An 18,714-nucleotide genomic window follows, 5' to 3' on the forward strand; every position below is an offset into this window, starting at 1 on the left:
TTTCGGTAGAGGGATCCCGACCAGTCTAAAGCTTTTTCACCCTCTAGCTATTGGGATTATTGTTCTACCAGTACATGAGAACAATCTTCTAATCGTAAGAAAATTTGCAAGGTAACACTAATTTGAAACATAAAATTGCCGATCTGATTTCATACTATGGATCTTAGTCACATGCACTATGACTTACTAGTGAGATTATAGTCCCCACTAGGTCACCTGAGGCGATACACTGAGACATTGTAGATAGGATGGATCTTATAGAGAGACTACATATATATATATATGTGTGTGTGTGTGTGTGTGTGTGTGCGCACGCGTGCGTGTGTGTTTGTTGATTTGATAGCATGTGTAGAAGTAGACTAGGCTGAAAGCCCAGCAATACTTAGGTTTCAGAATATTGAGCATTTCTAGGCTACTCACTAGTCTCCATTATATGATGCCAAATTATTACTTGAAACAAATTGCAAATCTGTGCCACTTGTCAACAACAAAATTATGCGGTTACACATGTTAATCATGAGCTAGGGACAGAATTGATGTTTCTAATGCCATTGCATGAAGACAATGTTGTTAGTGCTGTTAGAATAGTGATAAACCCCCCCCCCCCCCCCCCTCATCGTAAAAGAGAGGCGTTGAGACTGTCATCACTTTACTCCAGATGCATCTCTCTACATACAAACAGTCTGAACTTCAAGCAGATATCCTCACAAGGGTGTGACATCTACAAACACGTTTTCTGAGGACAAAATATCAATGGTTTTACTGCCGATGTCAGCTTAAGGAGGGCGCTAATTGTATCGAAAGTTTATATGTGAGGGTCATAAAATTCTCTTTTGTAATACATTGAAGGCATATCCACAATTTCATGTCACCAGTGGACTCTATACATCACATGAACACTTTTTCAGTTGCTCGTTCCAAAGACCAGCATATATTACATATTTTATGTGACCCCCTGAGAGGTCGCTCATAAGAATTACTTTACATTGGGTCATTACACATCTTAAGATTTGAAAGGTCTTCTCTCAATGTAGTTTTACATGCAGCCTCACTAGTTTATGATCTTGCTGCTTCAGTGGATAGACTTGTTGATTTAACTAGTTGCAGTTTCTCTGGTTGTTATAGGTAGTAATTTAAAGGTGGGTATATTTGTACACAAATTGATTTTAAGCTGTTGTATGCAATCCCTAAAATACAAGGGGGTCTCTGATCATTCTTTATTTATTTGGAGTTCAGTAAAGAAGATTTTATTCATATTCACCGGAATTCCAAACTTGGTGGCAATCCTAGTGGTCCCACGCTCCCAGAGCTGGACCTTGGATGAATCTAGCTCCCACATGATCCCAATCCGTAAGGGATCAGTTACATCACATTCATGTTGAACGGATCTTCTAAAAGGAAACAAGTCTTAAATGCATATCCATTAAAAAAAAGAACGTAATTATGCTACAAAATTGTGTTCTATATATTTTTCAAAGAGAAAAGATGCTTTTATCAGATGGGTCTGGAATTCTAAAATTTTTCATGCATTCCCAAAAAGTTGATATCCAGATCCCTAAAATGTAGGTTGTACGAACAGTGATCCAGACCATAGGGAGCTTCTTGCCGATCACTATCAAACATTCCAGATCCCAATCTCGATACCAACAACTATGATTATATTATTCCATTCAATTTTTTATGTAAGTAGGCTCATCAAACTATAAATTCCATTTTTTATGAAAGTAGGCTCATCAAACTATAAATTCATCCCTTAGAAAATTCATGTGCCTAGACAAAATGCTTTTATGACTTCTTATAGTGGGAAGACTTGCTTGTCCCATGTCAACACTGCGTTGAAATTTTTTCATTTTTTTAGTAAATTTTATTTTGAATTTTACTTTCAATAGATCCAGGATACAAAATCATCCAATCAAAGGCATATGCTGACTTTTCTAAAATTCTAGAGAACACCTCTTATAAACCTCAGAAAAATTTCAATGCTTTCTAAATACATAATTAATTCCCGCAAGAAAGGACTCTCAGCTGTCATGAGAACACTTCATAAGAGTCTCTTACACACCAGGTGACCTGCAAACTTAAGGGCCTGTTTGATAACTGAAAACAAGTTCATCAACTGTAAATTGGAAGTTCTTGAAGAACTGTAAATTAGAAGTTACTTGAGAAGTTCTTGGTTTCAGTGTTTGATAATCTCCCTGAGAAGTTAAAAAGTTCCTGGTTTCTGTGTTTGATAACCTCCTGGGCAGTTAAGAAGTTCCCTGAGAAGTTAAGAAGTTCCTGGTTTCTGTGTTTGATAACCTCCTGGGAAGTTAAAAAGTTCCTGGTTTCTGTGTTTTATAACCTCCTGGGAAGTTAAAGAAGTTATGGGTATCTGTTTTGGATTAGATTAAAATAGGCAAGATGTAAAAGGTTAAAATTGTGACCTAGATATTATTTATTTTTTATTAATTTGTAGAATATTATTTGTACATCAATTGACACAAGATGTTGCATGATAAACTTCATTTCACCTCAAAATTGAAGCAATCTGTAGACAATTTCAATAAATACTTGGAATAAATGAAACCATTGAGTGAAGAAAATGAAAATGTTGGTAATTCATGCATTTCTTCTTTGCATAAAAATATATAAACAAACCCACATCATAGCTGTGTATCATAGAAAAAATATATCAGATTTCATGAACCCACATCATAGTTGTATATCAAAGCATTTTAAAAAAATAAAAAAAATAGCAAAACAATTTCAATAAATACTTGGAACAAATGAAACCATTGAGTGAAGAACAAATTCAGGAATGAAAACAAGCAAGCTAGTAAGCAATCGCAACTAAACTTATATAATTGAAAATGCAATAGAATGAACACAACATTCGACGATGACTCAAAATTTGTGGTCACAAAATAAGGTCCATATCAAATGTAGAACAAGTTCTAATTACAGGTTCACCTCAAATGTTGCATGAAAATAAAAAAGACAAATACAAGAAGAATACATGGCTAACCATAGATATATGAGTGAAGCACAACTGATTGTTTTGTGTGAACTACACATCAATTCTGCCATAAAAAGCAAGACCAAATGGCTGCTGTGAATTCAAGAAGGAAATAATGAAAAGAATAATTAATATTTCATCTACAAATAAAAAATCTAAAGAAAGGCAATACCCAAAGAGGAGCCAATTCCACTACACAATCATGCAAATAACTTCAAGCCAATCAAAATAGCATGTGAGATCTATTTAATATAAAGCTAACAATCCATGAAAAAAAAAAAACAGTGACATCTATTATATACAACTAACAATCTAAAAAAAAAACCTTGACATCTATTATATGCAACTAACAATCTAAAAAAAAAACAGTGAGATCTATTTAATATAAAGCTAACAATCCATGAAAAAAAAAAAAGCATTATTTTGCAAGAAATTAAATAACATTGTTTTCACATCCATTATTTTTCAGGAAATTAAATAAGAAAATCAGGGGAAAAAAGCACCATCTCCAGATAACAGGATCTTGGAGATGCATGACCCTTCACAAATCGAAGTCCCTTCTTTAATCAGAAGCATAAGGTCAAAATCTCATAAATTTAATTTAACCAATTGTTTTCACATCCATTATTTTTTAAGGAAATTAAATAAGAAAATCAGGGGAAAAAAGCACCATCTCAGAAGCATAAGCTCAAAATCACATAAATTTCACAAAGAAAAAAGATCATAACAAAAACTCAGGGTGAAGACTAAAAAAAGTCATTAACAAAAAAAAAAAAACCCCCCAAAAAAAATATCTCCTGAATAATATAACCCGACATTGAACTATCAAATTTCACACCAAAATTGCAATTTTACAGAGAAATCAACAAATTCCACACCCAAAATTGCAACTTTGTACAGAACCAAATGCTAAAGCAAGAAGTCTTGCAGTGTATTAAAACAAGCCTAGATCAAACCTACAAACAATGCGATAAACTTGCATTTTGCATATAAAACAAAAGAAAAGCAACAGAAGAGAAGAAAAGACTAAATAGAATAAGTATATGCCCTCACTGATTTACCCAAAAAATTAATTTAAGTATATGCAGAAAAATCGCAGCTTAAGGTCTCAAATTTATGGAGAAAATCAACTAGTTAAAGCCCTATCCTGCTACATGAGTATCAAACTAAAGCAAATTTACAAGCATTTTCAGTAAAAAAAATCAAAAAGAAAAAGGAAAGAACAGGTGTACCAGAGACCCCGCAACACAAATATGCTAGCTGTTATATACAACTAACAATCTGAAAAAAAAAAAAAACAGTGAGATCTATTTAATATAAAGCTAACAATCCATGAAAAAAAAAACTAGTGAATCTCTCAGATCCCCTCAAAAAATAAATGGATTTGGGGATCTGAGAGAGAGGGGTATGAAAGAGAAAGATATTTTTGGAAAAAAAACCAGTGAAATTTTTTAGAGAAAGAAGGACAATGGGCTAACATTTTCAGTGGAGATAGAGAGAGAATGAGATTTAGGGCTACACAGCTGGATGGAGAGAGATACAGAGCGAGAGAATAAAGTAGTTCTGCAGAGAGAGATGAGAACGAAAGCCATTTTCCAGAAATGGAAAGAGAGAGACAGAGAGAGGAGTGAGGTACATGATGAAGCAAACCAGGAGGCTCTGCGAAGAGGGATGCTGGGAGGTTGACGAGGAAGGAAGAAGGAAGAAGAGGCAGCTGAGTGCAGCGAAGAACAGAGGAGAAGGGTGGCTCAGCGAGAGGGCTCTGGCTGATGGCGGCGTGCTGCGAAGAGGGATGGTTCAGGGTAAACTTTCGGGGGTGAAGTTTTATAAAAACTTCCCACTTCAAGTTCCGACCTTTTGGTCGGAACTTTTTCTAACACATAAAAGAGGAAGATGAACAGTAAAGTGAAGTTCGCCATTTAAATTCTGTTTTTTTATCAAACACCAAACATAAATAGTAAAGTGAAGTTCCAAGTTTCTGGAAGATACTTCCTGTTATCAAACACGCCCAAAAAGTAGTATAACACAAATTGCTCAACTGATAGATATAGTAGGGGTTACATTAAGGAAGGATTATTTCCAATTGTATAACTTATATAGAAAAAGTGTATAATGGATTACATGATGTTGAATGCCCTAGCAAAAGTATCCAGTAATATGTCTTACATGTACGTAACCACTTATTCTTTTTGTAAGTTTTTAGTAACTTTATGTGCCCTATGTTAATGTCATATGATTGCCATGCTATGATTGAAAATTGAAAATGTAAATGGCATTGGGCAATAAATATTGGATGGGGACATAGAAAATGAATACAATAAAAAAAAACTCCAAGAGATCGGAATACATACTTAATGGAGAGAGAAAAGGTAATAATATGCTCTTTTGAAACTTGAGCATAATTTTCCGGTAGACGGCAGTATAGACTCAAATGGCCTAACATGAAATATACTTAGTTTGTGGATGCTCCAATTCAGTGCTGCTGTGTGAGAACTAATGTGTCATAAAAATTTTCAAACCAAACTGATCCTATTGGATTTTTAAATTTCGCTTGAATTACTGTCGTGAACTTCTGTTGTTAGCAGTAATATTGGTCAAACTTCAACTGTTTTAAGACATCAGTAGGTCTTTAAAAGTGGTACCCACTGGAATATGAATCATTCTTCTTTATATGATATTTTCATTAACATATCTTCTCACTTCTAGTATTTGTTTAGTGTTTTTGGTGATCTTTTACTTTTGGATCGAGCTTTTTTATCTGATACTTAATTGTCACCTGGTGTGAATTGGTTAGCAGGGGAGCATCTAGCCTCCTACTACAAAGAATCCCTAATTGAGTTGGATGTGAAGGACCGGATTCTGGGGAGTTATGGACAAAAGGTAGAGATAGATAGGGCAACCCCTGTATGTGAACTGGTCAAAATGAGGTCGACCCAGTTGACAATGGAAGCTGGGGAGGAATCGAAGGGGTGAGGAGAGTGCTCCTAGACTGATATGTGTTTAGAGTACTAGTACATTCATGTAGTCGAATTATTTATGGCAATATTTGTTAATGTTTTTGCGGAGGAGAAACTCCACCACAGCCGGTCCCGAGCTCGGATGAGAAAGGAGAACGGTCATGTTAGGTTGGTAGCCGGCAAAAAACTTTTGCCACATCATAATCATCAACAAAGCCTTTCCCAACTAATTGGGATCGGCTACACGAATCCTGATCTGCTATTCCGGATTCATGAGAAGTTTTGGCAAAGTTTTACATTGCCACATCTTTTAAGGAATTAGCCAACCCCAACTAGTTGGGGTAAGACTTGGAAGATGAAGACGACAATGATGATATAGAAAAGTTAGCACTTCATGGAAGAGGACTTGTAACAAAGCCTCTCATTAGAGTCTAATAGTCACCCTTTTGGAGTCTGTTCATTCAACATACTATGGTGATCCAAATTTAACCAGTAGTCAAACAACATTGTTGTTTTGGGTAACAAACAAGGAAGTTTGTTTTCATAAAGAGAAAAGGTGTCACTAGAATTTGATGGTCATGCTCTTCTCGTTAGTTGATTCCGCATATTACGCCAAATCAACTTCAATTAACAGCCAAACAACACACTTATCGGGATAAAGAGGAAAGGTATCAGTCCAGAAGATTAGACAGAAGAAGGAAAAAGGCAAGTTAGTTAAGTAAATTTCCAATCACAGAGCTTCCTATAGAACTAAGGCGGAAATTTTCCATGGGATTAGTATAAATGCAAAGATTTGTAATCATATACACATTAAGTCCTTCAATGCTCAAGTTTGGCGATGTTTCTTATGCTGGTTGATAAGACAGCTCAACCAGAACACTAACAAACCATCTAAAAAAAATAGTAATTGGGATGTGAGAGGCCGTGGAAGCTTCTCGCAGTGAATATTTTTTTCTTGCGATAAGTTAACTAGTCAAATTAAATAACAAAGAAAGTACAATGGTACTGGGAGGTCCACGAAACGTAGAAACGGCATGATCTGAACTGCTAAATTCATGTAGATAATGAAGCTAAAGACTGCAGATTTCAATATCCAAATAACTTGTAGGAAAAGAATAATCATATAATAAAAAGGAGAATTGAAAAACTTCACATTCTAATAAATACATTTTTCTGCTTCTAGAATTAAATAAATAAATAAATAAAAATCTTAAAGGAGTAGAATTTACCTGTTTAAAGCAATATACATCTTCTGCTTCCGGACAACGAATCTAAATAAAAATAAAGGCTCACAATCGCCCAAATATTGCCTAATAGGAATTTTGAATTCTACCTCACACCAGAATAAATAAATGAATAAATCATACATGTTCCAAAACATGATGCAATTTTGGAACCCTCCGACGAAATAAAGGCTTTAATGGCCTGAACGAAGGAACACCCTTCAACCACCTTTTAGCATCATACATTTCATTCCATGCCTGAACTATCTCATCAATCTTGAAATTCAAGCCTGCATCATACATATTAAATTGAGAAATAATAGTCAACCATCCTTTCACCTATTGACTTCATGACAACTTAAGAGAAGTACGAAAAAAATGGGTATAGAATAGCTTACATATCAGTAATCTGAAATATCAAACATGCATGAAGAAGGTGGTCTATAATTTAAAATCCTTCATAATGAAGGATTGGTATATATTACCTTTTTGAGTAATGAGTGTCGAGAAAAACAAGAGAAAAACAAGAGAAAAATGGGTGTCGAGTAGTTTAGATAGCTATGGAAGGTCCTTTATTTGAAAAATAACAATTCATAGCTAGAAAAAAAAGAGTTATCAACTAGTTTACATGGCTATATATGTATTCCATGTTTTAAAACCCGGATCTAGCAGTTGGATTGGTCCCTTGCTGGATCTCCAGTATGGGAATCGATCCCCAAAAATTTAAATAATATTCTAAAAAATTAAATAATGTGTTCAAGTATTAGTACGTTCATGTAATCGAATTATTTATGGCAATATTTGTTCTTGTTTTTGTGGGAGGAGAAACTCCGCCACAGCTGGTCCCGAGCTCGGATGAGAAAGGGGAACGGTTGTGTTAGGTTGGCAGCCAGCATAAAACTTTTGCCACATCATAATCATTAACAAAGCCTTTCCCAACTAATTGGGGTCGGCTACACGAATCGTGGTCTGCTATTCCGGATTCATGAGAAGGTTTGGCAAAGTTTTACGTTGCCACATCTCTATAGGAATTATCCAACCCCAACTAGTTGGGGTAAGACTTGGAAGATGAAGACGACGATGATGACATAGAAAAGTTAGCACTTCATGGAAGAGGACTTCTAACAAAGCCTCTTATTAGAGTCTAATAGTCATCCTTTTAGAGTCTGTTCATTCAGCATACTATGGTGATCCAAATTTAACCAGTAGTCAAACAACACTGTTGTTTTGGGTAACAAACAGGAAGTTTGCTTGCATAAAGAGAAAAGGTGCCATTAGAATTTGATGGTCATGCTCTTGATTCCACATATTATGCCAAATCAACTTCAACTAACAGCCAAACAACACATTTATCGGGATAAGTTATAAAAAAAAAAAAAAACACATTTATCGTGATAAAGAGGAAACGTATCAGTCTAGAAGATTAGACAGAAGAAGGTAAAATGCTAGTTAAGTAAATTTCCAATCACAGAGCTTTCTAAAGAACTAAAGCGGAAATTTTCCATGGGATTGTTATAAATGCAAAGATTTGTAATCATATACACATTAAGTCCTTCAGTGCTCAAGTTTGGCGATGTTTCTTATGCTGGTTGATAAGACAGCTCAACCAGAACACTAACAAACCATCTAAAAAAAAATAGTAATTGGGATGTGGAAGCTTCTCACAGTGAATATTATTTTTTTTGAGATAAGTTAACTAGTCAAATTAAATAACAAAGAAAGTATAACGGTACTGGGAGGTCCACGAAACATGGAGCTCATGATTTGCTTTACATAGAAGAAATTGTAAAGGGGACAAAACGGTATGATCTGAACTGCTAAATTCATGTAGATAATGAAGCTAAAGACTGCAGATTTCAATATCCAAATAACTTGTAGGAAAAGAATAATCATATAATAAAAAGGAGAATTGAAAAATTTCACATTCTAATAAATACATTTTTCTGTTTCTAGAATTAAATAAATAAATAAATAAATAAAAATCCTAAAGGAGTAGAAATTACCTGTTTAAAGCAATATACATCTTCTGCTTCCAGACAACGAATCTAAATAAAAACAAAGGCCCACAATCGCCCAAATATTGCCTAATAGGAATTTTGAATTCTACCTCACACCAGAATAAATAAATGAACAAATCATACATGTTCCAAAACACGATGCAATTTTGGAACCCTCCGACGAAATAAAGGCTCTAGCCTGAACGAAGGAACACCCTTCAACCACCTTTTAGCATCATACATTTCATTCCATGCCTGAACTATCTCATCAATCTTGAAATTCAAGCCTGCATCATACGTAGTAAATTGACAAGTAATAGTCAACTATCCTTTCACTTATTGACTTCATGACAAATTAAGAGAAGTACGAAAAAGATGGGTACAGAATAGCTTACATATCAGTAATCTGAAATATCAGACATGCATGAAGAAGGTGGTCTATAATTTAAAATCCTTCATAATGAAGGATTGGTATATATTACCTTTTTGAGTAATGACATGCGCTCGATGGTTGTTTGAGAAAGAACAAGAGAAAAATGGGTGTCGAGTAGTTTAGATAACTATGGAAGGTCCTTTACTTGAAAAATAACAACTCATGGCTACAAAAAAAGGGTTCTCAACTAGTTTACATGGCTATAGATGTATTCCGTGTTTTAAAACCCGGATCTAGCAGCTGGTTTGGTCCCTTGTTGGATCTCTAGTTTGGGAATCGGTCCCAAAAAAAATTAAATAATATTCTAATAAAAAATGAAGATAAAATAAAATGAGAGGAACAAGGATTATGACGATCCAGATTGCCCAGTTCTTTGACAAACCAAGTGAGTTTGTCAAAACCAGATCGATTCCCAATTCCAGCTGGGAACCGGGTCGGTCCCCACTGATTCCAAATCAGGATCGGTAATTCACATGATCTGATCAACATTTTTGAATCACTGGAAATAGTCATTAACCATCAATATCTTGGGCCATAATTTAAAAATCTGAATATATGGGTCAGTGTACCTTCTAGAGCAGTTGAATTTGAAGGGTGGTTCTTTATCATGACAGCTATGTCAGTTGGGGAAGCACCGGCGTGTTTGAATTTCTCAACAGCAGCTTCCAAACATTCGTCCCAGACTTGTAAGCCCAATTTAAATTCTATAACAGAGCGCTCATAAAGCATAGTACCCCATAAGAGGTTGATTTGTGACCTCATATTTGCAACCAGTTCAACAGCTTCTTCAGGAGATAGTTCCTTTGTGACCCCATTTTCTCCTATCTTTTGTGTTTCAGTTTTCCCCTTAATTTTTGGGTCATTCAAGCGCTTCTCCTCCATCTCCTCCCACATATTCGTGCCCCTCTCCATATTGTCCTCAGCATTGTTGAACAACTGAAGGACCTCTGAAGAAGGCCAAGTCTCTAAATCCACATGGCTACCAAGAGCAAAATCCCATCCTAGTTTGGCTTGCTCAAATTGTTGTTGCCCATGAGCAAGAAACCCCTCATAAAAGTCTGGTTTGATCCTGAGAGCTTCCTCATATCTCTCTCCAGCCTTGTTGTATTCTCTTTGAGCCCATTCGTAACCATTTTTAATATGTGATAGGATCAGCTCTCTTGGAACAACCTCTCCATAAGACACTCTCCTCTTTGCTCTAGACATATGGACGTTTCCCCAGTTGAACAAAGCAAGAGCCGCCATTTCTTGGAACTTCTCTGCTGCGATTTCAAACAAGCCTTGAGCTTCTTCACTGGTTACAGTATCCTCCATGGCTTCTGAATAGAGCTTCATACCAATATCATGGAGATGCAAATAAGCCTCAGAATCAAATCCCACATGACTTTTGAAAAGCCTAGCAAACTGTACAATCCAATCATCAATATGAGGTGCCTTGTCTGAGGCCAAGACCCCATTTTCTTTTGCGGCTTCCTTGGGTTTTAGTGATTCCGACTCATTATTCGCATCCTCAAATAAAGGCTCCTGATCAGGACTAACATCGAATATATACAACCTCAAGGAACCCTGAGGGTCTGCAGATTCCTCAGCCCATCTGAGCTCTTCAGTGGTTGTAATCGTCACCAAGTCTCCTTCTACATCCCTATATTTAATTAAGACTGCTTTAGAACAAGGAAAACGATTCCGAACCATCTCTCTTAACTGCTTAATGTTGCAATTCACTGGTACCTGACCCCATCTTATATCCTCTCCTAAAACCAGCTTCACTGCCCTGATAGGTTCAACTTTAACATTTTCCTCCACAATCGCGTTATCTGTCTCCTCCACAATTATCTTGTCTTCAATCTTGCTGATCTTCTTTTTCCTTGACTTCTCTTTTGAGCCTTTAACTTGGGGTTGCTGCGTAACTGGTTCTATTACATTCTCTTTTGAAATTTTAACTTGAGTTCGTTGAGAAACCGGTTCTACCACATTCTTTGTGCTGATATTGTCTGGGGGAAAGCCTTTTTTCTGTAAAGCTTGTTTTAGCCTTTCTGCAATCTCTAGAGCAGTTAGATTCTTTGGCTCTAAGCTTAACACTATGTTGACATCTCGAAGAGCCAAGTCAAGCCTGGTTAAAGCCTCATAACATTTAGCCCTTTTCAAGAGTGCTTTGGTGTATTTAGGGGAAACTTCAAGAGCCATACAACATTCATTAATGGCCTTCTGATACTTTGAAGGGTTCATCTGCATGAAACAGGTAGCTATGTTGCTGTGAAGGTATGCACAATCTATATGGCCTTTAGGGAGTAGTTTCAGGGCATTCTCGTACTTAGACCTGGCTTCAAAGTATTCTCTCTTCTGGAAAAGCTTGTTGCCTTCTTCTTTTAACTCCTGGGACCTTAAAATAAACACAATCATGTCCTCATCGATGGTTTTGGAGTTGAGATCACTTGCTTTATGTTGCTTCATTGATGCATCGCCAGAATTTGATTGTGAGTAGTTCTTTTTCTTCCCACTAGGCTTCCCCATGGTAATACAGCTACAACACCTTAATTACAGACCTGGATTTCTTTTATTTGTTGCTTCCAACCAAGAATACAGTAAGACCAGGCCCAATAAACTCACGACAAAGCAGTTTTCCTTTCCCTTTCTTTTGCCTGAATCGAAAGAGGAAAACCCCAATTCAAGGTACAAAAGATTTAGCCCTCTCAATATTCCAAGATAAAGTGGAACACGAAACAAGGCTATAGGTTATTTAATACCATACTCAGCAAGTCGACGTTTAAAACGTGACTTCTTAAGAAATACAGAGTTTTTTCAAAAAACGTTTAAAACTAAGACTTTTTTAAAAGATCAGCAAAAATACACGATTTTTCACATAAAAGTTTAAAACGTGCCTTATTGACCTTTACGAAAAAATCGGTCCAAAAAGACTTTTGCCTTTTTTACCTGTATTTTTTTTTCTTTTCTAAAAGATGAAAACTTTTTTCCTGTAATTGTTATCTCCATGCTTTCTAAAAAGTGTATTATTTTCAAAAAAAAAAATCTCTAAAAAGTAAATTTTTATCTCCAAGTATATTGTTAGGGTTTATTATTATTATTATCTTAGGGTTTATGCTCAAATCCATTGAATCAAATTAGAATAAAATACCATAAAAACCCTTGAATCAAAATCCTCAACTTTTGTCTTGACAAAATTCCACCAAAAAATGCATCCAAATTAGGGCTCAATGACCCAGATTATCACAATTTATACATCTTAAATCCCTAAAACAAAAGCTTCAAAAAAAAAAAAAAAAAAACCAGATTAGGGCCTAATCTGCAAACCTAATTCTGGAAAACTTGGATTAGGGTTTATGTCCACCGTGTTCTTCTTCTTCTTTGAGATTTTATGCCCATCTTGTTTCTCTGTGCCTATGCATGCTCTCTCTCTCTCATAGTTAGCAAATCGCCTTTTAATCGGCAATTTTTTAAAAAAGTCGGCGTTTTTATGGAAACAGTTTTAAACAGGAGACTTTTTGAAAAGGTCGGAAAAAAATAGCGTAATTTTCATAAAAACTTTTAAAACGCATTTGTTTTATATGACGATTTAAATCAGGCCAACAAATCGTATATTTTTTTTGAATGATAATTTATTTATTTTTTTACTGTTTTGTGTTTTTGTGTATTGCAGCCATTGCTACTTTCATGCTTTTGAAAAAAAAATATTATCTCAAAAAAAAACTTAAAATAGAAATTTTTATCGACACTGTTTCTTCAAAGCCACAGTTGCAGATTGAAGGTATGAATTTTTTTTTCTCTATTTTTTAAACTTAAACAAATAGATGCAAATTTCAGTTGTTATTATGGAAAATCATTGCGTAAATGACATACTGTTTATAGCAAATCATTTTGTAAAGTAAATCCTTGTGCAAAGAAAATCATTAACATGCAGATTTCTGTGATTATTTCTGATAATTGTTTTTACGAAAATACTGTTTATGGCACAAATTAGAGCTCAAAACATATACTGATGAATGAGAAGCAGAAAGTGTGACTACAGGACCAAGAAATTAATATTTTGCTTTGGATTATGTGATAACAAAGATAACCAATATAGAATAAACTGTAAACTTAAATGAGTTCCTCATACCTAGTCCTTCAGCTCTTCATGTGGTTTCCCCAAGAAAATAAAAAACCCTCTTCCTTTTCTCTCTCTAAAAATCAGTTAGGGTCTAGTTAGGGCTTTCTCTCAAACAACATCCTAAATCAGAGAGAAAAACCCTCTTCAAAATATCCCAAATCAGCATCCCATCCCATCTTCCTTTTCTCTCTCTAAAAATCAGTAAAATCAGTTAGGGCTTTTTCCATTAGGGTTTGTGAAGCCGATGACCTCGTCCTTCTTCCTTCCTCTCTAAACCCGCTATGAGCCCAGGACTATTTTCTTCTCTTCCTTCGTTCCAAATCAGCATCCCATCCCATCTTCCTTTTCTCTCTCTAAAAATCAGAGGAAAACCCATCTTCAAAATCCCAAATCACCATACCATCTTCCTTTTCTCTCTCTAAAAATCAATAAAATCCGTTTCTTTTTCTCTCTCTAAAAATCAACAAAATCAGCTTCCCTTTGGTTTTGTGAAGCCGACGACCTCTTCCTTCTTCCTTCTTCTCTCTGTATAAACCCGTTATGAGCCCAGGACTATTTTCTTCTCTTCCTTCCTTCTTCCTTCTTCTTCTTCTATCCAAACCGTAAATACAGAGGTGTGAAACCCAAATTTCCACGAGCCTCTTTTCAATTAAAATTTATAAAACTTTAACCATAGTTATGGAGCTGTAATTAAATCATTGTAACGAGAACACAAAAATTGTATACTTTTTTTTGGTTATGTTGAATAGGTGTGATATTTAAGTAATTAAAGAATAAATTTATATAATATATTTATCACCGTACCATAGTTAAAGCATGTAATAAATATATTTATATAGTATATTTGTTTTTGGTATGTAATAAGTAAGTATGATGTTTTTTAAAGTATTTAATAGGTAGATTTATATGGTACATTTTTTCTGGTATATAGTAGTTAGTTATGTATTTAATATTAGAGGATTGGATGAGAGTCATGAAGAATCTAAATTAATTGACTTAATTATATTAGTCTAATAAAATTTTTATGGATGAATTAGTTATTGATGGCTTTGACATAACTTTTATTTTTTAGAATTTCAAAATTTTTAATATTATAAATTTATCTAATTTTTTAGCCTAATCCGATATATTAGCGATATTTTTATATGAAGTATTTTGGCCGATCTGTATTTGTTACCAGATTTTTCATCCGATTTTTTACAATAGAAACGATTTATATCCAATTTTATGGCGAGTCGAATTATTGAAAGTCCCCGACTTGCTAACTATACTCTCGCTCATTAAGCTTCTTCTCTCATATTTTATGCTCATCTTGTTTCTCTTTGCTATGCATGTATGGAGTCGCTTAACTATGGTTATAAATGGACGGTCACCATATGGAGAGAGAAATGAACATAGCCAACTCAATTCTACTTATCTCACATTGCCCCTCTTTTTCTTTTTCTTTTTTTTTTTTTGTGTGTTATGTACTAAGTATATGTGATGTTTGTTAAAGCATTTAATAAGAAAAATCATATATTATATTTATCATCAACTGATCATTTTATTTTTAAAAAATTTACTTAATTTTATTTAAGTTTTTACTTAATTTTATTTTAAACATATCTTCTTTTTTTTTCACTCCGATTTTTTGAGCCTAGTCAGATATATTTGCGATATTTTTACATAAAGTATTTTTAACGCTCCGAATTTTTTACCCGATTTTTTCATCTGACTTTTTAAAATAAAAACGATTTATTTTCGATTTTATGGTGACCCGATATATTGATCTTCCCCCCTTATTAACTATGTAAAATACAGATAGAACTTTGGTTCTGGAAGGTATTAAGAGAAAAAAAAAAGATGGTAAATTATTTTTATGGAGAAAGAAAAAGATAGAATCAGACAAAAAAGAAATCTTTTCAAATCTACCATTTTTTGCTAGAAAATAAATATGCGAAAAAAAAAAGAAGCTTTTATTTAAGTCAAAAATACGGATCTGAAGCTTAAAGTGCCCCACAGTGGACGCCAAACTGTTTACGCTCCAATCTGTGCCGATCTCTGAGAAGATATCTACTTAAATCTTAGCAAAAACTGATTACTTTTGAAATGGTAGAGAGAGTGGGGTTTGTTTGAATTATGGGCTAAGAAAAATCCCAGATAAATCCGATCTTTTTCTAAATCTACTGACAGTACAAGCTCCAAATTTGTATTTTGACAAAAAAATGCTTCTAAATTTAATTAAATCTAATGATGAATTAATTTCCAGAAAAAATAATATAAATCAGATAATTAAATAAAGAAAAACAAATTAAATTAAGCAAAGAAATATATATTTACCGTTAAGGACCCGAAACCCAGAGTTTCGGGCTTAGATCAGACTGCTCTTCCAATATGCGCTACCATCTCTTTTTTTTTGGATGCCTTTGTTTGCTGGAATTTGTAGATCTCAGGTTCTTTGACCTAGATCAAGAGTTCCTAAAGCATAGGGAAAAACTGTGAATTTTAGATAGGGTCTACCTAGGCTTTTATTGGAATTGAACGATAATTTCCTTAGTTTTCTAAGGGTATTGGGACCTCCTGAATATGAATTCTAGGATTTTTGGGGGAATTTTCTTAAATTTTAGGGTATCGGGAGATTCCTAAGGTTGAATATGAATTATGTGATTTTTTGTGATTTTTGGGGAATCTTTTTAAATTTTTTGGAATTTTCTAAGTGGTTTTTCTATTTTTTGCTTTTTTTGGGTAATTTTTCTAATTTCAGGATTTTCTAATAGATTTCGTCTTCTTTCTTGGTCCCCTCTTCTTCCCTCTTTGGTTATGGAAATGAATATTTATAAGATTCAATTGGTGATTTTTTATGATTTTTTGGAATTATTTTAGAATTTTTTTGATTTATCTTGAACTTTTAGCCTTATCTAATTAAATAAAACGTCTTTATTGTATCATTAAATGGGTTGAATGCATCATCAGCCTGCGTTTGGGCCTGTCGAGCTGCGTTACAGCCCGGCCCTCGGCCCGATACTTAGGTCTCACAATGACTAAGTTCTCATTTGTTATATCTTTTTATCCGTAGGTCCGATTCATGTAATTATTAGACCGTTGAAAAGCTCTCAGGCTCTACTTCAAGTTACGATAGGATTTCGACAGTTTTAGGATAATTATATTGGGTCTAGATTGTCTATGGTCTACTAGAGTTTTTATAGTCCTTCAAGATCAGAGTTGAGGTTTTTAAGAGTTCATTTAGCCAGAATTTGAAAGGTCCCTACAATATTACATGTATCATACCATACTTTCCCATTTATTCATTTTTCTAATAGCTGTACCTAAAAAAAAAAATATCACAAGATTGCACACAAACTGTCCAATTTTTTGAGGGAAAGATCTAGGTATTCAAGAACTCAATAATCCAATTTTTTATCTTGAAAACAATAATCTAATGATGGACCAATTTTTTCTAGAAAAAAAACCAAAAACCACTCCCAAACAGAGGGAGTTGTTGTATAGTATTACTCTCACGGGAGCATATGCTACATGAGCTCATGTATTGTCCTCCAAAATGAGCATATATGAGAAAAATAATATTTATCCTTTAAAAAAAGAGAAAACATGTTCCTTACTCCTTAAGGAAAATATTCCATGCTCTAAGTAGCATACAAATAGTTTGTTATATGTCCCATCAATTCTACAGTGTTAGTGCCACCAATTGATGATTAAGATCCTGTAGATTTCTCTATATTCCTTGAAAATAAAAAAGAGGGTCCTAGGTGATTCATATCTCCGAGTTCCCTATCAGAACTTGCTAGTTCTGTTAGAGAAGCGACTGATTCCAACAACAACTGCTCATAAAGATTTCTAGGTGGGATCAGGTGATTTTGAGATCAACAACTTCAATCGTTAATTGTTGTAAACAATGGATGGTTGTAGAGCTGATAACACCTTGTTTTAAAGAAGGATTATTTCCAATTGTATAACTTATATAGAAAAAGTGTATAATGGATTACATGATGTTGAATGCACCAGCAAAAGTTTTCAGTAATATGTCTTACATGTATGTACACCACCTATTCTTTTTGTAAGTTTTTAGTAACTTTATGTGGCCTATGTTATTGTCATATGATTGCTATGCTATTATTGGAATTGGAAAAGGTGATGGTAAATGGCATTGGGCAATAAATATTGGATGGGGATACAGAAAATGAATACAATAAAAAATACTCCAAGAGATCGGAATACAGACTTCATGGAGAGAGAAATGGTAATAATATGCTTTTTTGAAACTTGAGCATAATTTTCTGGTAGACTGCAGTATAGGTTCAAATGGCCTAACATGAAATATATTTAGTTTGCAGATGCTCCAATTCAGAGTGAGAACTAATGTCAGAAATTTTTTCAAACCAAAGTAATCCTATTGCATTTTTAAAATTTGCTTGAACTACTGTTGTAAACTTATGTTACCAGTAATGTTGGTCAAACTTCAACTGTTTTAAAACATTAGTAGGTCCTTAAAAGTGGTACCCACTGGAATATGAGTCATTCTTCTTTATATTATATTTTTATTAACATATCTTCTCACTACTAATATTTGTTTAGTGTTTTTGGCGATCTTTTACTTTTGGATCGGATTTTTTTATCTGATACTTAATTGTCACTTGGTGTGAATTGGTTAGCAGAGGAGCATCTAGGCTCTCACTATAAAGATTCCCTAATTGAGTTGGATGTGAAGGACCGGATCCTGGGGAGTTATGGATAAAAGGGAGAGATAAATGGGGCAACCCATGTATGTGAACTGGTCAAAATGAGGTCGACTCAGTTGATAATGGAAGCTGAGGAGGGATCGAAGGGGTGAGGAGAGTGCTCTTAGACTGATATGTGTTGAAAGTATTAGTACATTCATGTAGTCAAATTATTTATGGCAATATTTGTTCATTTTTTTGTGGGAGGAGAAACTCCGCCACAGCCGGTCCCGAGCTCGGATGAGAAAGGAGAACGGTTGTGTTAGGTTGGAAGCCAGCATAAAACTTT

At 34.5% G+C, this 18,714-nt stretch overlaps 1 protein-coding gene across 4 annotated transcripts; it reads right to left on the reverse strand.

The window, feature by feature from the left end:
- Positions 1-2,889: 2,889 nt before the first annotated feature.
- On the reverse strand, positions 2,890-14,448 carry LOC18430821 (protein PHOX1-like). Of its 4 annotated transcripts, none has more exons than XM_088862175.1 (5): positions 13,720-14,444; positions 10,175-12,244; positions 9,179-9,459; positions 7,182-7,465; positions 2,890-3,085 (listed from the first exon to the last, which is right to left on the reverse strand). In XM_088862175.1, exons 2-3 carry the CDS (start codon positions 12,114-12,116, stop codon positions 9,311-9,313), a joined length of 2,091 nt encoding a protein of 696 aa, XP_088718301.1. In that variant the 5' UTR covers positions 12,117-12,244; positions 13,720-14,444; the 3' UTR covers positions 2,890-3,085; positions 7,182-7,465; positions 9,179-9,310. The 4 variants fall into 4 exon arrangements, with proteins under 4 accessions (XP_088718301.1, XP_088718302.1, XP_011622086.2 ...); XM_088862176.1 differs by having other exon boundaries at positions 2,890-4,775; XM_011623784.3 differs by lacking the exon at positions 2,890-3,085 and having other exon boundaries at positions 7,055-7,465; positions 13,720-14,448.
- Between the last annotated feature and the right edge of the window lie 4,266 nt (positions 14,449-18,714).

This window comes from Amborella trichopoda, chromosome 3, assembly GCF_054954075.1.
Source record: "Amborella trichopoda isolate Santa Cruz 75 chromosome 3, AtrichopodaSantaCruz75HAP2 v2.0, whole genome shotgun sequence".
In the NCBI taxonomy this organism is placed as follows: Eukaryota; Viridiplantae; Streptophyta; class Magnoliopsida; order Amborellales; family Amborellaceae; genus Amborella; species Amborella trichopoda.

Coding starts and splice junctions, on each gene's coding strand:
- LOC18430821 (XM_088862175.1), bottom strand. CDS start 12,116: ATGGGGAAGCCTAGTGGGAAGAAAAAGAACTACTCACAATCAAATTCT. Junction 9,460..10,174: donor AAATTCAACTGCTCTAGAAG/GTACACTGACCC, acceptor CGTATGATGCAG/GCTTGAATTTCAAGATTGAT.